The following is a 25224-nucleotide window of genomic DNA, read 5'->3' as shown; positions in this document are numbered from 1 at the left end:
CGGTTTAGCTTGCCTCTGTGACTTAAATGCACCCGCAACGCAAGTTCTGTGACGGGTTTTTCCAGTTTGCAAGTAGTGTGACTTTAGTGCACCCGCAGCGCAAGTTCTAAGACCGCCAGCGCCATTTACTCATTCCTCAATGTTGTCCATCGTCGGCGTGACCTACGGTGACACAATGGCAACAGTTTGGATGTAGCTACAGCAAGAATTTCGAATTAAACAACAAGTTTGGATATGTATCTCCAGCAAGTTTGGATGTAGCTACAACAAGAATTTCGAGGCATAGGGGGTTCTAGTCTCCCCTATGTTTGGGGTGCACTTTTGTCTCTAACTGATATTGATTTGATAATGTAAATATAGTTATACTTTTTCCTATATATATACTTGATCAAAGTTTACAAAGTAGTACGTATATGGCTTTACAAATGCACTGTATTTTGACAACACATTGGAGGCAACGAACGCCTATACATCTCCTCGTCCATCATCAGAATGTACTTAGCAAGATTTTGTGTTCATAAAATACTAGTGTAGATTCCTAGTACAAGCAAGCTAGAGAGTTTGATTCCTGTGCCAAAAAAGAGAGGTCTCCACCGGGATGGATCAGATCAGCCGGTGTTGCGCATCCCTGCGGCGATGCCGTTGATGGTGATGAGCAGCACGTCGCGGAGCTTGTGGTTGTCATCGTCTCGGCGCAGCCGGCGCAGCACCTCCACCTGCAGCATGTTCATGGGGTTGAGGTAGGGCAGGCGGCTCTCGATGAGCCGCCGCAGGCTCCGGTTGTTGGCCGACAGCTTGGTGTGCCCGCTGACGGCCAGCACGCAGCTCCCCGCCCTGGCCAGCTCCCGCCGCAGCTCCTCCCCGAGCGCGCGCCGCTCCGGCGACAGCACGAGCACGTCGTCGTAGTGCTTGGCCATGGGCGCGTCGGCCTTGGCCACCACCATCTCGATGAGGTCGAGCGTGGACTGGAAGAAGGGCCACTCCTCGTACATGGCCCGGAGGTCCTCGGTGCGGCCCTTGTCGCGCGCGTCCTGGAGCCCCGTGCCGACGCCCAGCCACGCCGGCAGCGCCAGCCGCGTCTGCGTCCACGCGAACACCCACGGGATGGCGCGCAGGCTGGCGATGCCGCCGGCGGCCGTGATCGCCGCCTTGCGCTTTGGCGGGGCGGCTGCCGATGTTGAGGTAGCCCAGCTCCGCCTGCGGCGTCGCCTCCTGGAAGTAGGTGACGAAGGCCGGGTCCTCGTACACGGTGCGCCGGTAGTGCGCGCAGCTTGCGCGGGAGATCTCCTCCATGACGTGCCGCCAGTTGGGGTCCCGCGGCGGCTGCGGTGGCCGCAGGGTGGCCAGCAGCACCGCCGTCGTGTAGATCTCCAGCTGCCGCACTGCCGTCTGCGGCAGCCCGAACTTGGCCTGGACCATCTCGCCCTGCTCCGTCGACCGCAGCGTCCCCATCACCGACCCGGGGGGCTGCGACTGGATGGCCAGGTACGTCGGCCCACCGCCGCGCCCGATGCTCCCGCCGCGGCCGTGGAAGAGCGTCACCTTGATGCCGTGCTCGTTGCACGCCGCCACCACGTCCTCCTGCGCCTTGTACAGCTCCCACGCCGCCGTGAAACGGCCGGCGTCCTTGCCAGAATCAGAGTAGCCCACCATGACCTGCAACATTCAGACAGAGTACTGTTTTAGATAAAACCACGTCTCAAGTGGCATAGAATGTAATAATAAGAAATATAAAAGAAAAACTGAAGAAAAAGATTTGCATGGATCTTAATGTAAGATCTCATGAATATAACATCGACTGAGACATAACCAAGTCTTAGTCGACTGAGATGTAGCAACATTGTTCAGATAATTGGCCGAGATGAAGATTAACGCCAGCCAATAGAAGCATTCTATTTCTACCTCTTGGTGGCCGTTGTGGTTCTTGATGATATGCTCCCTGTACCAGTCAATGGCCAGCAACTTCCTGATCGCCGAACCGGCTTCTCGAAGATCCTTCACCGTCTCGAACAAGGGAACAACTCTTAACCTGCGTGTTCACCAAAGAACAGACATTGATTTTAAATATTTATTCTTTCCTTCAATCAGCCTCTCTGCTAATGTAACCAATTGGTAGGGTTGTAGTCAGCTGATTTCAGGTTCTAGGTTTACTGTTAAATTGATCACTCATAGAGATGCTTTCAGGTTCATCAGTTGATTTGATCATAGAGCTGTGGATTGGAACATGACAAGAAATTCATGTGAAATTTAGAACTTATATCATGCATAGGTAATCATGCTTACGTTCCACCGGGACATTCCCTTCCGAGATCCCCACTAACTGTTAGCCTTGCGTCCTTCTGCAACAACTCGACAGCGAGGACATCACTGGCCTGAAAGGAAGTACAAACACCTGCAAATCAGAACTGGTGCCAACCAAATACAGTTTGTGATCTGGGATATGAGTGCTACATATGACTCCACTAGGTAAGTTCAGGTGAGATTCAGTCAGACTCAGAACTCTTAAATTGCAGAAGATAAAAGGTAACTGAATATTCATGTTTGCTTCATTAGTTGATAACAGAAGTGGTGTCTCATCATACATTGGAGGCCATTGAAATCACATATGCTCCAAGCGAGTCGCTCCCGAGTTCTGCAGCAACGCGGAAGGTGTCCAGAACTTCTTTCACATCAGCATTAACCTAAAAGACAGGAAGGGAAAGACACAGATGTAAATCTTCTGAACTAGGCAAAGGTTATCTTTCGCTCCCTTTATTTACACCGTAACCGATCAATTATATGTGAATATTTGATTTATGTATGCGACAAATTACCTCTATGTATGGGGGAACTAGAGGGCGCTTCCCTTTCAGCTCCCTAGTCAAGAAATCCAGCTTCTTCTCCTCATCCCACTCACTATAAACGCCAAGATCCAAGTAAGACGTAATGGCGTCAAGCGCTTCTGTGTGCCGGCCTGATTCCTGAAGCAGTAAATATGTAGTTTTTATTCATGACTGAATTTTACCTATGCTTTTTGGGAGCCAATATTACATATTAGGCACAATTACATCTGAGAAATCACAAGTAGCAGTAATAACAATTGTAATAGATACCTGGCGGACGTCGAGCTTCATTAGCACCATACCAAAGGTTGCAACCCTTCGTATAAGATCGGCTAGCCGGCCATCGGCAAGAATGCTAGATCCACATGATTGCTTCACAAAATAATTGAAGCACACGTTGCGACTCAGTACAAAAGACAGATCGTGTGATAAATGATATAACAGAGTATAGGTTTCTTAACAGTTTGAATTGATATAGCAATAAAGGTTTGCGCTTTTTTCTACAAAATTGATTTTCATGCAATATTGAGGGTCATTGGCATGCCCAAAAAATATTTACTGTAGAATGACAAACCCAAAGATCTGAAGGCAGTAGTTGTTAATGAAGACTTACCAGTGAGTCGTAGCACAAGAGCAACGGCTCTAAAAGTTGATCCGGTGTTTCATAATATTCTGCAGGATCAGAGTCACATGGTAGATCCTCAAGAAGATGCTCAAGCCGTCTTCGTGTCTTCATCATCTGAAAACAGAAATATACAATAAAGGTAGTCAAAGATGAACGTTTAATTCTGTAAAAAAAAATAGTGTTCGTCTCGTTTACACCTAGCAAGAACTGCTGGTTCTGATTGAGATTCAAATAGTACGTTGCTATCAAAGCTGAGAGTATATAAGTATATAACCTCTCCACCAGGAGCAGCGGGCATCTCTCGTGTCAGATTTTCAATCAGGCAAGTTTCAAAGTGTTTGAACATAAACCATGCAGAAAGGTGCGTTTGTATATAAGAGTCAGACTGAACTTATGCTAGAGATGAGATGACATAGGAAGTACTCCCTCTGTAAACAAATGTAAGAGCGTTTAGATCACTACTTTAGTGATTGAAACACTCTTATATTTGTTTACGGAGGGAGTATCTCTCTACCTAGTAGCAATTTTGACCCTACTAATCTCCACCCATTGATATTTTTCTTAGCGTTGGGCTGGATTTAATACTGAAAACATATCAGTACAAGACCAAATTGACACTCAAACAATCCTAAATTCACTTATGCTTGGAAGAAGTTTAATAAAAGAAGCTTGCTTCTGACCTTTTCTTTCACATTACCAAGGACAATCCTGTATGGCGTAATTCCTGGTTTATCTGATAGGCTTGGCTCTAGAAGCTTTCGGAAGCTTGACCGGCCTATCTTAGATTCTGTGAACAACATTTTCCTTAGTTGACTACCACTTGGAGTTCGACTCATATGTGATGATGCTGGACGACGACCAGGAGACTGCACTGGACTGTGACTCTCCTCACTTCTTTCTGTTGGAATTTGGATTCCCTGGAGAAGACAAGCAAAGAATTAGTGGACAAAAAAAATTAGGATTACAATGACACCTGTGTATCCCGGCATCCAGGCTAATGCTTGCTAACTACGGTTATTCAATCTGGGTGACGCGATGCAGCCATAATCCATGGCACTTATGTTTTCACCACATTTCATAATATAATACCAGTTCCCAACATACATGTTTATACATGCATAATCCACGGTACTTATGTTATCAACCCAAACTTTCATCAACCAATTCCCGCAGCAACGGGTATTCTCTAGTTTCATAATAACAGTTCCCAACATACATGTTTATACATATTGCACCAGATGTGAACAATGCACTTTGGGGAAGCCAGAATGTTATCCCACGAGCTATGATATGAGACATTGGAATAGTTCAAACCTGATGATTTCCCTCTTACCATAGTTCTTAGTGATTAACTTTTTTCCCATGTTAGAGAAAACAGGAATTGGGTAGTCTGCCTGTAATTTATTTTTCTTTTCCTTTTGTACATATTTAAACTATTAATGAAAATTACTGTAGAACAATTGTTCTACGTTTCGGGGTAAAAAAAAAGAATAGTTCAAACCTGATGTTTCGGGTTGCATGGAAGTTTTACTATTCTGAATTGTGATTCTCTATCACTGCATTCTGCATCAGATACAAGTCCTAGATTAGAAATTAGGGTGAAGATATAAACTAAGACACGACTAACAACTGCCACTGCAAATTTTACATAGATTTTGGAACAAGAAATTCAGGTGTTAATATAGACCAAAAAATTGTGAACTTAAAGTGAAATGATCGTATCTGATGCAGCAGCACATAAAGTTTTAAGTTGAGCAGATCACATGACAGAGGTTCTACCTGTCAATGATGGAAGATCAGCACCAGAAGGAAGCTGAGCAGGCATCCCCATCCTAGGCGGTCGTTTTAAGTTGTTTTCTGGTCCTGTTTTGGTCCAAGGATTGGCCTTCTTCTCTTCGGATGTCGACTCTGAGTCTGAGAAATCCACTCGAATTATCAACATAAATCAAAAATATGATCTGAAATATGTGCTTTACAGGTGATATTGGTGTAAGACATATACATATTGGCTATTCCTATTACACCAAGGAGGCGTGATCTTCAAACTAACTAAGCATTTCCGACAGTGCCATAATTTGGCCATACCAAAGCAGCCTCTGGTAATAGTCTTTGATCATTAACAAAGATTGGAAAACTTGGGTGGATAATCATGAAACTAATTAACCTTTGAGCAAGATTTCATTGGCTAAGGTTGCAAGCTTATCGCTACATTTCTTGATGGATAACTCAAAGCTGAGACTGTCTAGTTGTCGGATGTACAGGTCAATTGCCATCCAACGGGCCATCAAGGAAACATCCCGAGTCACCTGCACATGGAAATGACAATTGTTTCAATCAAGTACAACCCCTCTAATACGGAAGGAAAAAGGAAGAAAAAAAACATCGACCATATACACAGTTAAACGCAAGCAAGACTAGTGAATAAGCATCATCAAACCAGTAAGCTTACTTTTGATGTGACATTAGGATTCCCGTCTCGGTCGCCACCCATCCATGAACCAAATTTGATTGGTGTGCAGGTTAGTGGAAGAGGCTTGCCAGTATGCTATATGCATAGTGTTAAAAAGAAAGATTTAAAATTGCTCCAGGGAGTGAAACAGAAGTTAAATTCATCAAATCGGAGTAATTGTTGTCGCAACCTTCTTTAGAGCATTGCTGACACGACGAAGATAGCGTGGTATTGATTTCCAGAGAGATTGTTCCACAATATGAAGGCCTGCGAGAGTCAAGAAATTATTTTTGAAATCATTTATAGTATCATGCATGGACAAACCGGAAAGCCAGAAGCCTTAATTTTCTTAATTACCAGCCCTAGCTTCATCAACTGGTGTAGGTTTATGGCGCCTCAACTCATCTGTCTGCCATAATGCTGTGATTTCCCTTACCTGCATGGTAATCAGAGTCAGAAGGAACTGAGGACAGATCAGCAAAACAGAGTATTTTAATGGAAAAAAAATGTATCAAAACCTCTCAAGCATACCAGGTCTTCTATTAGCATCTCTCTATCCTCATAGTTAAGATCACGCCGTCCGTTGAACTCCAAAAGATGCTGCAGCACAGTCCCATCAGTCATTAGAAGTTAGAACACAAGAAACAGTGAGATCAAAAGAAGAAATCACAGATTAACTGACGGCTATTCTAAGGTGCTTGTATTGCAAGGTTCGACGATTTATTTGAGTCGGATGCGCCGTCAGAACGATTTCAACCCCCTGCACAGCGGGTAAAGAAAATATCAAGCATCAGCTAAGCTTGGTGGGATCGCCATGCCAGGAAATGTGCGCTACATTATTAACACAAGCACCTGTTTGCAGACAGTGTCATAGAGTTGTTCTGGAGGAACGCCGCCTTTGATCAACTTGTCGAAAATATCGTGACATGATTTTGAGAGATGCACTTCACTACGTGATTTGCGGACCCTGTATACGGAAGATAAAAACATTTGTTCAGCACAAAACTAGATCTTTCACTGTAGATTTTCGTGTGGCAAATTAGGTGAAGATATTATTTCAGATTATCGATCAGAAAGGAACAAACTATACCATGAGTTTGCAACATGCATATATATGTCGAAATTATTTTGTACGTATTTCTGCAGCTATGTTCTTATTAGCATTAGCACCTGTGCATTTCTGAATTTGTCTGTACAGAGATTAATTCTATCTTTGTCAGATATTTTAAATCGCAGGAGAATGCATATGTGTTGGTGCAGCTGGGTACGTACGTACGTACCTGTGGTGCCTCTCGGCGATGCCCATGAGGTTGAGGTGGTGCGCGAAAGCGCGGGCGAGGGAGAGCGAGTCCTCGAGTGACATGGCCGACAGCTCCGCCTCCAGCTGCCGCTCCACCACCGTCGCCGTGTCCTCCATCTCCGCGCCGCGCATCGTCATGGCGCTCTGCATCATGCAGGGCCGGCCGATCGGCCCGGCATTTCAGCCATCCACGCGACAACATGCATTGAGGCATTTGTTCGATGAGGGAGCGAGCGTGCATGCATGGGTACCTGGGCGAGGATGCGGATGCGCTCGAAGAGCTTGACGAAGCCCGGGCCGAGCTCGCGGAGGAGCACCTCGTGGAGGAGGCTGCCGAGCAGGCGGCAGTCGTCCTCGAACGCCTGGAACGATATCCCCTCCGCCACGTCGTCCGTCGTGTCCGGCATCCTCGCCGCCGCTGCCTAGCTTGTTGTTCTTTCCTCCTCGTGAGAGAGAGAGAGAGAGAGAGAGAGAGAGAGAGAGAGAGAGAGAGAGAGAGGGAGGGGAGGGTGGCCGTGTTGGAAATGGCGGAGGAGACCGGAGAGGAGAGGAAGACGGCGGCATGCGAGGGAGAGGCGCAAGCCACATGCTTTTTTTCTTTCTTTCTTTCTTTCTTCACCACTAGCACTCGGTTTTCAAACGTACGGCTTTCATTCCAAGTGCATTTCATTCTGTTAATGTAATTATTTTTAGGGGTATATTGTAACCTTTTTTTGACATGTCGTTACTAATAATGTTTCCGATAATATCTTGCACTGCTTAATATGTTTAAAATTTGCTAAAGATATTGCTAGAAAATAACGATATTTTGTTTTGTAATCAAGTAAAACCAACAAGGTATTATGCTTTTAGTTCTGTATTTATATGATATTTTATATAAGGATGGAAAACAATTGTCCTCGCCCCGCTGATCCCACGTTTTCGCTGGCTGCCTTGAACAATCGACACGCATGCCCATCCGAGCAGGCCTTATCCTCTGTCTTTGCTGAGTGGTCTTCTTCCTTTGAATCGACCCCCTCCCCAACTCGGAGTCCTGCAACCACTAGTGCAGTATCCGGCTTTAGTCCAGGTTCGGAAGGACCTTTAGTCTCGGTTCTGCAACCGGCACTAAAGGGCCCCCTAGTTCTGGTTCAACACGACCCAGGACCAAAGGCCCACCACGTGGCACGAGTCCGCGCTGGGGACTGAGGGACCTTTAGTCCCGGTTGGTAAAGAATTTTTTTGGAAAAAAATTGAATTTTTTTTCTGATTTTCAAATTTCTGAATTATTTGACAATCTAATCTCTAATCATCCCTCGTCACTGCTCAAGTGTGGAGTACTCATTCCAAATTGTCTAATTTCCTGCACTAAAGGGTGGGGACTAAAGGTTCCCCCTTTAGTCCCGGTTCAACATGACCCGGGAAGGCCGGGACCAAAGGCCCACCACGTGGCACGAGCCTGCACCGGGGGCTGGGGGACCTTAATTTAGTCCCGGTTGGTAACACAAACCAGGACTAAAGGAATTTTTTTGATTTATTTTGAAAAAAAATTGAATTTTTTTCGATTTTCAAATTTCTGAATTATTTGACAATTTAATCTCTAATCACCCCTCATCACTACTCAAGTGTGGAGCACTCATTCCAAATCGTCTAACTTCCCAGCCGGTCACCCATCCCTCTCACTATTCCAGCCTGAGCATGCGTAACTTTCGAGTTTTATTCCCCCTAGTATCCAAATCTGCACTTGTTGTTTTCCTGACAATAGTAAGCTGTCAATCTTATTAACCCTTAGGAGTTTAGCTTGAGCATGAAGTCACACGTGCACCGTTTGAGTTTGAAACTATTATTGTAAAAAACAATTATTATTTATTAACACTAATATTTCTTGAATAAGTAGTTAGACCATAGTTTGACCAAAATTCAAAAAAACTGAAATTTGAGCATAACCTTTTTTCCTTTCAGAATTTGAGGATTCTAAAAATTTCCAAAACGGCCTATGGCGGTCGAATTCGGAACTGTCTTTTCATACTAAACATTTTGCTATATTATACATTTTTTTACATCGTATGCAAAAGTTATGGTCGTTTTACTTTTTCATAAAACTTTTTTTTGCAAAACATGTCGAAATGTATGTTTTTTAATTTTCCTAACTAGTAGATGTAGTAACATAACTACATCTCGAAGGATTTTAATTTTTGAAGTTTTTATCTTTTTTTTTAACTCAAAAGGCGATAGGGGGGGTAGAGTTTGAAAATTGCAGAACCCCTTTAGTCCGGGTTGGAGCCACCAACCGGGACTAAAAGGTGAGCCACCATGGCTCCAACCTGGACTAAAGGTCTAACCTATTGTCCTGGTTTGTGTCACAAACCGAGACTAAAGGGGCTCATGGGGCCCCAGCCTGACGCCAACCTGCCACCATCCCTTTAGTCCCGGTTTGTGACACAAACCAGGACTATAGGTCACAAATGAACCGGGACTAATGAGGTGAATATTAGGTCGCTTTTCTATTAGTGAAATTTCTTCTCCTTCTTCTTTCGGATCCCTTCGACAACCATGGTCTTCTCTCCCCCCCCCCCAAAGATTCCCCCTCCCTCCCTGCATTCTCCCACTCCGGGCGGTGGAGCTGTTGCTGCTGCGAGTTGCGTTGACTGTTGTTTGACGACGGTGACAATGATGCCACTGCCGCGAGGGTGATGCTGCTCATGTGAGGGTAGTAACGTTGCAGACCATGGCGCCAAAGCTGCAGACAACACCGGTGTTGCAAGTCGCTTGTCATGCCATGTTGCAACCGTTCGTTGGGGAGGAGTTGTGCAACATCGCCCAACTGCACCACGCGACGGTGCTGCAGGGTGTCCACCAGGTTTCCAGCAGACGCTGATGTTGTAACCCACCCCAAGTCGCATCAGTCACCATTCCTGCCAACCGAGAGGGAGCTATGTGTCGATAGTCGGCGTTGTGTGGTGACTGCAACAGGGGGCAATGCCGCACTAGTGAGAACTACAACAACGGTGATGTTGCATGGAGCACTGCTAAACTGATGGTGTTGTGATAACCAACAGTGCTTCAATGGATACTTATGGGAAAAGAAGGCGGCGCGTGGTGCCACATTTGCGGCGATGAGTAAACAAAGCAACATGGGCATGATGTTGTGTTGCTGTGATGAGAGGAGGACGACGACTCCAGCGAGAACGCAGTGATGCTTCATTGGTTATCGGGCTGACAGATTTCCCCAGGAAATCAATCTCATAGCACATTCCTAATGTCAATTTTGGTTTTTCATGCTATGGTGTGATCGTTGTTACAAATGGTTTGAGTTCACTAGGTGATCTCCGTGGGATTTAAGGGGGATTAAATCCCCTACAAGTTAAGATCCTCCTCAATCCCGTTTGGGTATGTTAAGTTTGCCCATCATAGCGGCAAAAGATCATAGGTTTATGTGCGTTCAAAGCTATGTTTCCTCCATGAAACACGAATAATGGGCGAGGGGCTGAGGGGTAATCAAGACGTTGAAGATGCCACACCTATCATACTACTCATGCTTGGAGTCAGTCCCATCCCAATGTTAAATTTCAGGACATTTCAAAACTTCAATATTGATTATCACAATGTTGCAAAGTTATCTAGTTTTCGGCCGGTACGGCAAGCAGTACAGTAACTCGATAAGTCCTCCATTGGAAAAAAACATAAAATCTGATTCTTCATGAAGTAATATATATATATATATATATATATATATATATATATATATATATATATATATATATATATATGGGTTATTGCAATTTGAGAAGAACAATTCTCCCACTATAACATTTATTTAAAAATATCAAATTTAGAATTAAGAAAATGGTACGTAAACGGGTCTGCATAAAATGAGTTGACAGATCAATTTCCACATTTGTTTTATTCCGGTATATTTCCTCTGAATTGTGATACAACAAAATATAAACTACCACATGAATTGATTTCCTGTATGAAATGTTTGTATGTAGAGCAAAAGTTTATTTGCAAGGTAAAATATTTGAAAAAAGTATAGATAACCCCCACAACTATTCCATTTGGATCACATAACCCCCTCATCTTTAAAACAGGGTTCTTAATCCCCTAAACTGCCCCAAACCGGACAAATCACCCCCTAACCTTCACTTTAGCGGTATGGGACGGTGGTTTTGCATACGTGGCGTCTGGCTTGGGCCCGCCGGCTGGCCACGTCGGACAGGGGCTGCTGGGTGCGGTCTAAAACGACCCCCCCAGCCGGTTCGACCCAAATCAGCCGCCGCCGCCGCTTTTGTAGCTTTTGTACTGGAACGCAATGCTGTGTGAGCTTTGTACTGATTTTCAGATTTAAGATATGAGCATTGAACTGCAAAGAAATGTCATGTTTGTTCATTGTAATGTTCATTTCACAGCAAATTCACAAGTTAACAACAATGTTACTGTATTTTATCGCAACTGTACAAATTAATGAGATCAAATTCAGAAATTTACAGCAATGAGTTAAACCTGACATATGACACTTTCGGTAAGCTTCATGTCACATAATAATCTTTACTCATAAGTTTCACATAATAATCTTTACTCATAAGTAATCAGACAAATGCTTAAGGTCTTTGACATACTAAACCAGATAAATGCTTAAGGTCTTTGACATACTAAACATCCACAAAAGGCTGGAGACACTCAATTTTCAGATGAACAAAATGCGCGCACACTGAGAAGCAAGCTGGACATTCAATGTTCCCCAGTTAGAAACCATTGAAACCTGTTCTGACTTGGCACTTGCTGTGAGCCTGAAGTTACTTGAACTCTTGGAGCAGGCTGTGAGCTTGAACCTGCCCTGTTGTGATTCCTTCTCTGGGTTCCCCTTCCAACAGGTTGAGAAGCAGTTTTGGGCATTGAAGTTGGCCTTGCTGGACTATGCGCTGCTTGCTTCTTTGTCCTCTTTCCTGGGTGTGGCACCTGACAAACATAATTATTAGTACTATTTTTAGAAGTGAACAAATATTACTGTTAAAGTTCAGACATAACTAATTACCTGTGTGTTGTTTACTAAATCTTTTTGCTGTTTTTTCCTTGCTCTTTTTGCTGCTCTTGTGTAGCTAGCATTTTGTTTCTGACCTTTATTTGGATTTTTCTCACAGGTTCTTTTGTTATGAGAAAAGCTCCCACACATAGAACATGCAATTTTAATGCCTTTCTTTGAAAGCTTGTTCCCCTGAGGTTTCTCACCTTCTTCTCTTCTTCTGTTTGTCTTCTTTCTTCCTGGCATTACCCTATGAGGAGGTGGATGAGGTTTTGGCATGTCAGCAACTGGCCAACTCTCTTTTCCCTCCACTGGTTGCAAGACATGGTTATATATCTTGTCGTACTCAGAGATCTTGTAGCATGGGGCAATGTAATCATCTATCAGTCCAGAGATTGTGTAAATTGCACTGATTGCATGGTGTACCTTCTCCATCTGAATCATCTAGCCAAGAGTTTTCAGGCACTGCCTTCATCATATGACATATCGTCATCACTTTCAAAGTATGGTGTACCTTCTCCATCTGAATCATCTAGCCAAGAGTTTTCAGGCACAATAAAATCATCAGACACATTGCATGTTTTGCCCTCATCTTCTCTCAACATGTTCTTTCTCACTTTCTCCTTCAATTCTTTTGCATATTTTCTCATCTCCAAGACCTCATCATCAGATGCTGAGCTGTTGCTTTCTGAAGGGGGGATAGCATAGTCACTATCAGATAAATCACTGCCACTATTTACTTCCTCCTCAACTACACTTGATTTTCCTCTACTAACTGTTAATTTAGATGTCCTTCTAGGCTGGTAATACATGTTGGAAAATTTCCAAGGTTCTGGTTCTTCCATGTGCCCCTCTGCACCTACATATTGGTGCTGCTCCTCTGCACCTACATATTGTTGCTGCTCCTCTGCATTTGCATGAACCTGCTGCTCCTCTGAATGTTGTTGCTGCTCTTCTCTAACTGAATTGTGCTGCTGCTCTTGTGCATACTCATCCTCCCAGTAACTGCTGCTCTTGCTGCTCTTCTCCATGCCTCAGATCTGTCCACAAAATTAAAAGAATCTGAATTAAAAAACACTCCAATTTTAGTTCTAGTCGAATCAACCCTAAATCAAATAATTTGAGTGTACCATAATCAATTAATCGTACATATCATGGTGGCAGTAAACCAAATCAATAATTCCATACATGACAGACGTAAGATAATCTGGAACCAAAATCCATGAAATCCCCCAAACCCTGGAAACCCCAACCTAAAACAGAGAAAATACAAAGGTATTGCAACACATGTTTGGGCATCCATCTTCGGTGACTGACCTGCTCGCCGCGCCGCCGTCCGATACTCACTTCATGCCGCCGACCATCATCCCTAAACCTCGTCGCCGCCGTCTCTCAGAGAAGGAGATCGTGTTGGAGATGAAGAGAAGGGAGGCGAACAGGCTGGGTTTGGGTCGAACCGGCTCGGGGGCGTCGTTTTAGACCACACCCAGCAACCCCTGTTCCACGTGGCCAGCCTGTGGGCCCAAGCCAGATGCCACGTATGCAAAACCACCGTCCCATAAGTGAAGGTTAGGGGGTGATTTGTCCGGTTTAGGATAGTTTAGGGGATTAAGAACCCTGTTTTAAAGATGAGGGGGTTATGTGATCCAAATGGAATAGTTGTGGGGGTTATCTATACTTTTTTCTTTTTCATTCAGTTCATATTACTCTACATCCGAGTCCCCTGAGCTGATCCGCTCATACCTTGCAGAGCGGGACGGCGTCGTACAGATGTTCCCCGCACCTCATCCCGCGGATTGTGGGGCTTCTCAGCGAGGAGCAGAAGGGCTTCGTCAGAAAAATCGGGTTTGGGAGCCTGCTGTCCATGGCAGACTTCGAGATTAACAAGGCCCTTACATTGTGGCTGGTTGGCAGGTTCAGTTGCGAGACCGAGGCGCTCGAGTTTGAAGGCGGCGTGTCGATTCCGGTCAGGCCGCTCGTCAAGTCTGTCCTTGGGATCCCTTCGGGCCCCATACCAGTCGTGCAGGCTCCCTACAGTCACTACTATTCTACTAAAGTGAGGAAGGCGAAGGAACTGGCCGAAGAAATGTGTGGCATAACCGAGGAGGAACCCTTCTGTACAGCCTTCATGATGGTGATACTCGCGATTTATCTAGCACCCAACACAACCATGCTTGTCAACAGGTCCTTGCTCGGAGCTGCTCAGAAGGTTGGTAGCCTCAGACAGATGGACTGGTGCGGTTTCGTTGCTGACTATCTCATGAAAGGACTCATGGAATTCAAGGAATCGGATGCACCCTTTGTTCTTCTAAAGGGCTGTGTGCACATTCTGAGCGTAAGGAACACTTCGACCGCACTTATGGAAATTACAAACTGTTTGAATGTGCTGATGTTGCTTGTTTATTTATAAATTTATTTCTGTTCACTGTCCTTGAAATGCAGGTCATTTTCATTGATCATGTGAAACACGCTGAATTCCAAGTACCAAACGGTTTTCCACGCTTGCGCGTTGTCACTACAGCCCATAACAAATGGGTGACTTCACATCCCTTTGGTAGCTTGCTGGTAATTACCCATGCACTAAATCCTGCAATCAAACTGTGATATGCTATTTATTTGAAACACGCCATTCATTATTATGGGTTTCGAGATCTGATGGGTTTCAACTCTAGCTTACCCCAACTTGTTTGGGACTGAAAGGCTTTGTTGTTGTACATTATTCGTTATTATGTGACATATGCCTTGTTCAAAATAATGGCATGCTCTATGCTGCTACAAGCCTTGCCAGTCTTGTAACTCACATCCACCCAATGAGTAGCATTTTTTTTGAGAATCCAATGAGTAACCGGTCAAGTTTATTACTTACACGCAATTACATTTGAGTGACCTCTTTCAGAAGTATTTTTCTTTTTCTTAAGTTGCATATAATGATTGCTACAGTCAGTAACTTTACGCGTATTCTCATTCATATAGGTACGTCGTCTAGAAGAGTCTGTCTATGCTCCTGTGCTTAATAATGGAAATGGTAACATTGTTGAAGGCGGAGAATGTGCTGATTCTGATACAAATACTGATGCTCTAGCCAATCTGCCTGCTACCGACAATGATCAAAATAACCAGCATCTGGTTTCAGCAGGTCCTGCCAGCTTGTCCATTGTTCTAGCGTTAGAGACATCAGCTCAATCTGCAGGTACAAACCATCTTCACGGGGCCATGGGTTCCAATCTTGCTGTGCATGCTAATCCCCGCAGTAACGGAAAGCAGGGGAGTGCCATGGATGGTGGCAGTCCACCAAGTAGATCTGCCAAGAGGCCCCGGAAGGTTCGATCCCGGAATCCCTCCACTCCTCTGCTCTGTGTTTTTCAGTTTACATTACGCCTGAATCTCCTTAGTTGATCCGCTCATACCTTGTAGAGCGGGAGCGCGCTGTACAGATGTTCCCCTCGCCTCATTCCGCAGATTGTGGAGCTTCTCAGTGAGGAGCAGAAGGGCTTCGTCAGAAAAATCGGGTTTGGGAGCCTGCTGTCCATGGCGGATTTCGAGATGAACAAGGCCCTTACCCTCTGGTTGGTTGGTAAGTTCAGTTGTGACACCAATGCGCTTGAGTTTGGAGGCGGCTTATCGATTCCGGTGAGGCCACTCGTCAAGTCTGTCCTTGGGATCCCTTCGGGCCCCATCCAAGTCGTGCAGGGTCTCGAAGTTGACTATGGTTTCTTCAGTCAGTACTGCTCTGTTAACTTCAAGAACGCCAGGAAATTGGCCGAGGAAATGTGCAGCATAACCGAGGAGGAACCCTTCTGTATAGCCTTCATGATGACGATACTCGCGATTTATCTAGCACCAAATACAACCGTGCTTGTCAACAGGTCCTTTCTTGGAGCTGCTGAACAGGTCGGTAGCCTCAAACAGATGGATTGGTGCGGTTTCGTTGCTGACTATCTCTTCAAAGGAATCAGGGAGTTCAAGGAATCAGGTGCACCCTTTGGTTGTCTAAAGGGCTGTGTGCACATTCTGAGCGTAAGAAACATTCTGACTGCACTTACGGAAATTACAAACTGTTTGAATGTGCTGATGTCGCTTGTTTATTTAGAAATTTATTTCCATTCACTGTCCTTGAAATGCAGGTCATTTTCATTGATCTTGTGAAACATGCTGCATTCGAAGTACCAAACGGCTTTCCACGCTTGGGCTTTGTCGCTACAGAGCATAACAAATGGGTAGCTTCACATCCCTTTGGTAGCTTGCTGGTAATTACTCATGCACCAAATTCTGCAATCAAACTGTGATATGCTAAACACACCATTCATCATTATGGTTTCGAGATCGTGTTGGTTTGAACTCTAGCCCACCCTAACTTGTTTGGGACTGAAAGGCTTTGTTGTTGTTGTACACAATTCGTTATTATGTGACATGCCTTGTTCAAAATAATGGCATGCTCTATGCTGCTACAAGCATTACCAGTTTGTAATCCACACCCGTCCAATGAGTAGCATTTATTTACCAAATCTTGACTGATCAAGTTTATTACTTACACGGAATTACATTGGAGTGACCTCTTTCAGAAGTGGCCTGGCTACGCATACCGGCCCCGATCCCAACACAGGAACTGTCGCTTACGGATTGGTGGAACCATGCCAAGGAAGACACGCCGCCGATCCTTCGCAAGGCCCTGAAATCTGTCGCGCTGCTCGTGCCTTGGATGGTCTGGAAACACAGGAACAGCTGCGTCTTCGACAATACGACTCCATCCCTTAACATGCTCTTAGATAGCATTCAGGACGAGGCCCGCTCATGGGCGGCAGCTGGGGCACCTGGTCTCCGACTTGTGCTGCCCCAAACCTGGGATGTGCATTAATCCACCTGCTGTAATCCACACATCCTCAGATGTCTGTAACTGAACCTCCCCCTTTTCAATGAAAAGAAACGCAAGGCTTTTGCGTTTTCTCGAAAAAAACCCTCTTTCAGAAGTAATTTTCTTTTTCTTAAGTTGCATATCATGATTGCTACAATCAGTAACTTTGCGCGTATTCTCATTCATATAGGTACGCCGTCTAGAAGAGTCTGTCTATGCTCCTGTGCTTAATAATGGAAATGGTAACATTGTTGAAGGAAGAGAATGTGCTGATTCTGATACAGATACTGATACTCTGTCCAATCAGTCTGCTACCGACAATGATCAAAATAACCAGCATCCTGTTTCACCAGGTCCTGGCAGCTTGTTCATTGTTACAGGGTTAGAGACATCAGCTCGATCTGCAGGTACAAACCATTATAACTGACTCCTATTACATTGTCCATAGCCAGGTTATAAAAGATATTACACAAGCATTTTCAACCTTTAATTGACATGTCATGTATGTAACATGCCATAAATTATGTATTGTATTCTCCTGACTCTGTTATCCTTGTACAAATCTCTACGTTCAGAAGCTTGCCTAAAAGATGTAAAACACGTGGCCATTAATCGAAAACAATTCTTTTTCTTCAACATTGGTTATATGTATCTGAGACAAAATGCTTCCATGTATTGATGTTCTTTTGCAGAACACATTATTTTTCCAAGTGGCGAGCAATTGCAGTCTGCTGGGCCTTCTTCTGAACCGTTTTCTGCACAAGTTTGTCGATGCCTTATTCTTTGAATTGCGCAGAAGAAACATCTGTAGATTATGGGTACCAATTCATGATGTGATGTTTTTCCTTTGCAGATTCTGAACGGGCTGGAGGTTCTTGCAGCTGCTGCCGAGAGCAGGAACAGGGATTCACCGTCGACGATGGAGAAGCATGATCGGAGCGCCAAGAGGGCAAGGGTGGAGCCGCCCAACAGTGGGCAAATGGTGCGAGCTGGAGAAGCCACCATAAGGATGGACATGAGTTTGTTTAGTTGCCGCGTCTGCTCCCACCCCGTCAAGCCCCCTGTCTTCCAGGTTAATTTCTTTCTCCAATATGCTCAATTAATTTCTTGCTCCATTCAGCTGAGATCTGAGAATGGCAGTATCTGATACAATTCTGTGCAGTGCAATGTCGGGCATTTAGCTTGCGGCAGATGCCTTGCCGAGCTCCCCGGCGAACAGTGCCAGATGTGTGAGCACGGCGGTGACTTCAGCCCCTGCCCAGTGATGGACGACGTGGTCCTGTCGAGCACGATGAAGTGCTCCCACGACGGCTGCCACATTTACGTCCCCTACCACGAGCTCGACGACCACCAGAGCACGTGCCCGCACGGGCCCTGCTTCTGCACGGAGACCGGGTGCAGCTTCGCCGGCGCGCCGGCGGCGCTCCTCGGCCACCTCGCCGCCCTGCACTCAGTGCCGGTGCACAAGGTCCACTACGGCAGCGTCCATCAGCTCCGGGTGTCGGAGCCGCGGTTCCTGCTCCACACGGAGGAGGACGACAGCGCGTTCCTCCTGGCCGTGGGCGTGCTCGGCATGGCCACCGTCGCGTCGGTGGTGTGCCTCAGAGCGGGGGCATCCCCGGAGCCGCGGTACGCGGTCAAGCTCCGGGCGAACGGCCCGCCGCCCCCGAGCAGCGCGGCGGGCAGCATTCTGCTGGAGATGGACGCGGTGTCGAGCTGCGCCAGGCCCGGCGAGGTGGAGGTGGAGGAGCTGCCGGCTTTCCTGGTGGTGCCGCCTGCGTACCTGGTCGACTGTGGGGCGTACAAGGAGGTGTGCCTCGACGTTCGCATTGACAGGATGTGACACGGTCCATTGCTGATTGATGCAAGTAGGTATTTTTCATCGTTTATTCATGGCGTGACATGGGATGTAATCGCTGCTCAGATGCCACTGCTGATGGAAGTAGGTGACACTAATTGAACTTCCTAGCCTGTAGCTGTAGGTGACTTGTCTGGTTTCCCAAATCCCAATGCATGCTCCAAATGTTGATGTCTTGTGCTGGAATCTTGAGAGGCCTGAATTGTCCTGACCGGAGAACTATTGTTAGTGCCACTATTGCCGCCACCAATGTCAAATAGTGCCCCTTTCCAGTTCCCACACGCTTAAGCGCACGCCTGTGTGCCTTCTGTCTTGGATCAAGATTTTTTTTTTCTCTCTAATGCTAAGAGTATCTACAACCGGATACACCTAATCTGACCCCTCAAATGTCCACATACGCGTCCTCGGATAGTGACCGATCATATCTCAAATTTTGCTTTGCGCAACCTGATACCTCAGTTAGTAAACCTCAAATACATACAAACACATGCAACATGAACTATCTCCACGGTGCAACAACAATCATTTGGCTACTACATCAGCACGTGCCATTGGAATTGGATTACCAAAAATTGACATGTTCTGCCTACCTACTAGCTATGGACAAAGATCATAGATGTATGCCCTTGCCCTTCTGGTGCCCTTGCCGTCTTTCTCGCGGAAACAACGCTCGAAAACACAAAATGGATCAAGCCGGATCTGCGCATCGCCGGAGCTGTCTGACCTGTCACTGTTCTCCTTCTCTTTCAGGTAGTCTGTGTTGGAAATATGACTAATGGCAAATAATAAAATTTGTTATTCATTTCCATGTTCATAGTTATGTTTATGTTCGTGTTATAATTGCAATGGTCCTTAAGTCTTGTATATCAAAGAGGCCAAGAGAAAACCTTATGTGCATGTGTGAAATAATAAACGGTAATATAGATTCCTAGTCATGCTTTTAAGACTAGCTCAAGTGTTACGCGATGATCACGTTTTCCCGATCATGGGCATGAGAATGCCAACAACTTTGAGGACACAATGTTAGAAGAACATTTGTGTTGAACAGACTAAATTATTGTTATGCTATGAGATCCTTTTGTCATTGGTTTATAAGACATAGAAAGTTAAACATTTGCATATTCCTTAAACCATCGAGTTTCTTCATACTTGCTTCGTGAACTTTGGGATTTGTTAAACGTCATTCGTAATCGGGTGGCTATTACGGAAGCTTACGGGTTCACGAAAAAGTATGACAAGAGACTAGAGGTTAAAATTGTGATTTGCTCCTTCAACGATGGAAATATATTCTTGGGGCCCTCGGTGTTACGATATACATCATCGGCTAGCCAGACACATCGTGATTTGATCACGTGGATGCCAGAACACGAGAAAAGAGAACAAAACCAATAACGAGAAAACTCGCATAATGAACAAATTGTCGATTCACGGGGATGCTGATAAATCTCACCTCGGGTTTTTATAACATATATCGCCAAGCAACAGGAATAGCACACGGTAACTAAAGGTTCATTTGAATATATATTTTTGTATGGGTATAGAGGTCAATATAGATGTCCACGGTTCCACTATTGATCATTGATCAAAAAGAGTTTCGCTCATGTCTATATTTCACCGTACGTACAGGATCACACGCTTAGGGCCTGTTCGGGATAGAGAAAAAACGTAGGGAAAACAAAGGAAAGCTATTCCCAAGGAACTGCTCCCTTTTCTACCGTTCAGAACAAAGGAATCTTTTGTTATCAATCCGCGGGAAAGTTTTCTGGGCCAGCCAATTTTTTAACGGAGGCCGAGACAGTGGAAGGAAAGGTGCACCGAACAATTTGTACACATCTAGGCCACACAGGCAGCATGCATTAAACATTTAGGCCCCGTTCGGTTCACGGGATTTGCGGCCATTCCAAAGGAAAATTAGCTTGTACAGGTTCTCTTTCCTATTAGCTGTTCGGTTCAAAGGAAGAATACAAAACATTCCAGAGGAAAGTATCCCTAGGCATCCAGATTTCACAGGATTGTGCAAATCCACCCGGAGCACATTTTTGGGCGGAGTCCCGAGGCAAACCGAGGAGTTGCACCCGTGTGGCAGAATAAAGTATTCAAGCAATGAAGTAGTACTCCAGTAAAATATTGGGATAGCCACTGCTCATGACTCTAGTCGTTCTGTGTTTTTGTGAGCCACCCGAACGCAAGCCCTAGCTCCTTTCCCTTGTTTCATCTTTCCACAGTTCTCCACTGTTCACTCGGTCCAATTCCTATGCAGTTTGTTTTTCCTATGTTTTTTATGCCTGCACACCGAACGAAGCCTTAAAAATCATGCAGGGGACCCACATCTGTTGATTTCGTGGGTTTTTTGTCCTGCATTCCGAATACGACTGTGTAGATTCCTACAAATTTTTATTTTCCCCTGTTTTGCATCTCACTTCCTTTTCCATTTCCCCTATTTTGTTCCAAACGTATCCCTTTGATCCGAACACAGCCTTAAGTGTCATCTATCTGCTGAGTACAATACTAGAAAAGAAGTCTAAGAGGAAGTCAACGGAAAAGTTTCGGAGACACCAAAAATGGAGGGAAAACCAAATATGTTTGAAGAAACCAAAAATAGTTTCACATCAGGGCAGAAAAGTTTCAAAATGCGTCCGTAGTTTTTGGTGGGGTGTCAAAAAAGTTTTGGGACATCCCGAAATTTTCTGGAGGGGGAGTCTCGCCCCAAAACACAATGTTCCTTGAAGGGGGAGAAGGTTCCCCTTTTCGTGCGGGGGCTAGTTTTGGGCGGCACCCCGCGCAGCCCCATTTTGGTGGAAGCTTGTTGGCCCCATGGTTCTCTAAAAAGAAGACATTTCATGGTGAATTCCCCTCGCACCCATGGTAAAAAGACAACACCTTCACCGCGTTTTTTTCCATCCACTCGGCAAGTTCAGTGTACATCTTCCATCAGGAGTGGCATCTAGCAGCCATTACACCAGTGCATTTTCCATGAAGAAATCATGCCCCAGATCACACCCTGTCAATGCGAACGTCGAGAGACACCTCGGACGCGCCAGATCCAACCAGATATGTCGGCGGCACCATCAAGAACGACGGCAGCTCCTCCACGGCCACCTCGCCGGGCCTGTTGCTGTTCGTCACCGCCTTCATGTCCAACAGAATGCTGCCCGCTGCGCCGCTCGGTGGCGGCGGGCCGTTCGCCCGGAGCTTGACCGCGTGCCGCGGCTCCAGTGACGCTCCCGCGCAGATGCACACCGCAGACACGACGGTGGCCATGCCGAGCGCGCCCACGGCCCCCACGGCCAGGAGGAACACGCTGTCGTCCTCTTCCGCGTGGAGCAGGCACCGCGCCTCCGACAACCGGAGCCGGTGAACATTGCCGTACTGGACCTTCTGCACTGGCACCGAGTGCACCGCGGTGAGGTGGCCGAGGAGCGCCGGCGGAGGGCCGCAGAAGCCGCAACCGGGCTCCGTGCAGAAGCAGGGCGCGTGTGGGCACACTCTCTGGTGACCGTCGAGCTCGTGGTAGGGGACGTAGCTCTGGCAGCCGCCGTAGGAGCACTTCATCTCGCTCGACAAGACGACGTCGTCCATCACTGGGCAGCGGCTAAAGCCACCGCCGTGCTCACAGATCGGGCACTGTTCGCCGGGGAGCTCCGCGAGGCATGTGCCGCAAGCTAAATGCCCGACATTGCACTGCACAAAATTGTATCAGATACTGCCATGCTCAGACATCAGCTGAATGGAACAGGAAATTATTCGAGCATTCTTTTCAGACAGAAATTAACCTGGAAGACAGGGGGCTTGACGGGGTGGTAGCAGACGCGACAACTAAGCAAACTCATGTCCATCCTTATGGTGCCTTCTCCGGCTCGCTTTACTTGCCCACTATTGGGCAGCTCCACCCTCGCCCTCTCGGGCGTCCGATCGTCCTTCGGTGAACCCCTGCTCCTTCCCAAAGTGGCTTCTGGCGCAAGCTGCGTCTTCTCCGCAATCTGCAAAGGAATCAGAGGGAAACACATTATTTGAATTACTGCCATGCCATGCCGTGTGGAATTGGAACCCATAACATAGCGTAATTAAAAAAATAATGTCACAGAAGTGAAGGGTCAACAAACTTGTGCAGAAAACGGTGAAGAAGGCCCACCAGACTGCAATTGCTCGCGGCTTCTTGGAAAAACTACGCGTTCTTCCAAGAAAACAGACCCCTCAACTCTGTGAGTGTTAAATGAATACACTGTAGAATTATGTGCAAAAGAAAAAGGAATACATGTTACAATTTTGTCAGAGATATACAAACATAATGTTAAAGAAAACAGTTGTTTCCATTTCATGAATATGTAAAGATCTTGTACAATGGGCAACAAAGGTGAAGAATACAGAGTTTACAGCATGTTACATACATGTTGTTCGGGACAAGCCTTGCCAATTAATGGTTGAAAATGCTTGTGTAATATCTGTTATAACCTGGCTATAGATAGATAATGTAATAGGAGTAAGTATCTGGCTTGTACCTGCAGATCGAGCTGATGTCTCTAACGCTACATGTTCAACACTGGCCAAGCTCGTTACATCAGGGGTTGTTCTGGCAGGGCCAGGGTATGCTGAAATCGGATGCGGGTTATTTTGATGGGTGACAGTGATAGCAAACTGATTGGCCAGAGCATCAGTATTTGTATCAGAATCAGCACATGTTCCGCCTTCAACAATGTTACCATCTCCCATGTTATTGAGCACGGGAGCATAGACAGACTCTTCTAGACGACGCACCTATTTGCATCAGAATGCGCATAAAGTTACTGATTGAGCAAACATTATATGCCACTTCATAAAAAGAAAATTATACTTTTGAAAGAGGTCACTCAAATGTTAATTCCGTACAAGTAATAAACTTGATCGGTAAAGATTTGGTAAATAAATGCTACTCGCTGGATGAATGTGGGTTACAAGACTGGTAATGCTTGTAGTAGCATAGAGCATGCCATTATTTTGAACAAGGCATATGTCACATGATAAAAGAAAAGTGTATCACAGTCAGTTTGATTGCAGAATGTAGTACATGAGTAGTTACCAGCAAGCTACCAAAGGGATGTGAAGCTACCCATTTGTTATGCTCTGTAGTGACAAAGCCCAAGCGTGGAAAGCCGTTTGGCACTTCAAATGCAGCGTGTTTCACGAGATCAATGAAAATGACCTGCATTTCAAGGACAATGAATGGAAACAAAATTCATAAATAAACAAGCGACATCAGCACATTCAAACAGCTTGTAATTTCCACAAGTGCGGTCGGAATGTTTCTTACGTTGAGAATGTGCACACAGCCCTTTACAAAAACAAAGGGTGCATCCGATTCCTTGAACTTCCTGATCCCTCTGAAGAGATAGTCAGCAACGAAGCCGCACCAGTCCATCTGCTTGAGGCTGCCGACCTGTTGGGCAGCTCCAAACAAGTACCTGTTGACAAGCTTGGTCGTGTTGGGCGCGAGATAAACCGCAAGGATCACCATCATGAAGGCCATACAGAAGGGTTCCTCCTCGGTCATGCCGCGCATTTCTTCGGCCAGTTTCTCGGCGTTCTTCCCTTTCAGGCAGCGGTAGCGAGTGCGGAGAGCGTCGCCGACGTGGAGGCCCGCCACGACCTGGATGGGGCCGGAAGGGATCCCGAGGACGGACGCCACGAGCGGCCTCACCGGGACCGACACGCCGCCGTCGAACTCGAGCGCCTCGGCGTCGCAGCTGAACCTGTCGATCAGCCACAGGGTGAGGGCCTTGTCCATCTCGAAGTCTGCCATGGACAGCAGGCTCCCAAACCCAATCTTTTCGACAAAGCCTCTCTGCTCGTCGCTGAGACGCTTCATGATCGGCGGGATGAGGTGAGGCGAGCACATATACGCCCTATCGCCCTACAACAAGCAGAGGGATTTAGATGTGAAGTGAACTGAATAAAGCAGAGGGATTTACTGAACTGAACTGAATCCAGTCCAGCCCATTTGGATGCGGGAAGAAGAAAAGGGGAGGGATTTACCTTCCGGCGGGACTTGTTGGCGGAGTTGTAATGCCCCCGCTTTCCCCTCCTGCTGGGATTCGCAGGCGTGGCAGGATTGGATCGCATTGCTGCCTGCGTGGCTAGGGTTCGAGGTCGAGATTGTGGGCGGCCAACCGGGGGCGGAATCGAGCAGAAAAGGAGCGGATTCTGGGTACCAGTTAATGGATCCGCCGTCTAGCAGACAGCGGCGAGCTGCGGCGCCGGTCGCCGGCAGGGTACGCCGGCGGAAGTGGAGTGGAGCGGCGCAGCTGTGGAAGAAGGGGGGGAACAGAGCGAGGGTTCGTGG

At 46.2% G+C, this 25224-nt stretch overlaps 3 protein-coding genes and 1 pseudogene across 3 annotated transcripts; 1 reads left to right on the top strand and 3 right to left on the bottom strand.

The window, feature by feature from the left end:
• Nucleotides 1–421: 421 nt before the first annotated feature.
• On the bottom strand, nucleotides 422–7685 carry LOC123064298 (phosphoenolpyruvate carboxylase 4-like; annotated as a pseudogene).
• A 4745-nt stretch (nucleotides 7686–12430) lies between these two features.
• LOC123064297 (uncharacterized) lies at nucleotides 12431–13750 on the bottom strand. Its single transcript, XM_044487803.1, has 2 exons — nucleotides 13516–13750; nucleotides 12431–13238 (listed from the first exon to the last, which is right to left on the bottom strand). The coding sequence occupies exon 2, from the start codon at nucleotides 13227–13229 to the stop codon at nucleotides 12657–12659; it is 573 nt and encodes a 190-aa protein (XP_044343738.1). The 5' UTR covers nucleotides 13230–13238; nucleotides 13516–13750; the 3' UTR covers nucleotides 12431–12656.
• A 203-nt stretch (nucleotides 13751–13953) lies between these two features.
• Nucleotides 13954–19084, top strand: LOC123068224 (uncharacterized). Its single transcript, XM_044490731.1, has 9 exons — nucleotides 13954–14533; nucleotides 14641–14763; nucleotides 15172–15519; nucleotides 15613–16215; nucleotides 16323–16445; nucleotides 17241–17457; nucleotides 17743–17813; nucleotides 17904–18122; nucleotides 18213–19084. Exons 1-9 carry the CDS (start codon nucleotides 14063–14065, stop codon nucleotides 18891–18893), a joined length of 2856 nt encoding a protein of 951 aa, XP_044346666.1. The 5' UTR covers nucleotides 13954–14062; the 3' UTR covers nucleotides 18894–19084.
• Nucleotides 19085–21774: 2690 nt separating this feature from the next.
• LOC123068223 (uncharacterized) lies at nucleotides 21775–25224 on the bottom strand. Its single transcript, XM_044490730.1, has 7 exons — nucleotides 24918–25224; nucleotides 24196–24795; nucleotides 23965–24087; nucleotides 23408–23663; nucleotides 23012–23130; nucleotides 22682–22888; nucleotides 21775–22589 (listed from the first exon to the last, which is right to left on the bottom strand). Exons 1-7 carry the CDS (start codon nucleotides 25002–25004, stop codon nucleotides 21903–21905), a joined length of 2079 nt encoding a protein of 692 aa, XP_044346665.1. The 5' UTR covers nucleotides 25005–25224; the 3' UTR covers nucleotides 21775–21902.

This window comes from Triticum aestivum, chromosome 3B (assembly GCF_018294505.1).
Source record: "Triticum aestivum cultivar Chinese Spring chromosome 3B, IWGSC CS RefSeq v2.1, whole genome shotgun sequence".
Classification (NCBI taxonomy): Eukaryota; Viridiplantae; Streptophyta; class Magnoliopsida; order Poales; family Poaceae; genus Triticum; species Triticum aestivum.
The sequence above is the reverse complement of the archived record's forward strand: the minus strand, read 5'-3'. Positions and strand labels throughout refer to the sequence as shown.

Excerpts from the sequence above, each read along its gene's own strand:
- LOC123064297 (XM_044487803.1), bottom strand. The coding sequence starts at position 13,229 with ATGGAGAAGAGCAGCAAGAGCAGCAGTTACTGGGAGGATGAGTATGCA.
- LOC123068224 (XM_044490731.1), top strand. The coding sequence starts at position 14,063 with ATGGCAGACTTCGAGATTAACAAGGCCCTTACATTGTGGCTGGTTGGC. Across the intron at positions 16,216-16,322 it reads GCTGTGTGCACATTCTGAGC|GTCATTTTCATTGATCTTGT; the intron begins GTAAGAAACATT and ends CTTGAAATGCAG. Across the intron at positions 17,814-17,903 it reads CTGAACCGTTTTCTGCACAA|ATTCTGAACGGGCTGGAGGT; the intron begins GTTTGTCGATGC and ends TTTCCTTTGCAG.
- LOC123068223 (XM_044490730.1), bottom strand. The coding sequence starts at position 25,004 with ATGCGATCCAATCCTGCCACGCCTGCGAATCCCAGCAGGAGGGGAAAG. Across the intron at positions 24,796-24,917 it reads CCAACAAGTCCCGCCGGAAG|GGCGATAGGGCGTATATGTG; the intron begins GTAAATCCCTCC and ends TGCTTGTTGTAG. Across the intron at positions 22,889-23,011 it reads CTTCACCGTTTTCTGCACAA|ATTGCGGAGAAGACGCAGCT; the intron begins GTTTGTTGACCC and ends ATTCCTTTGCAG.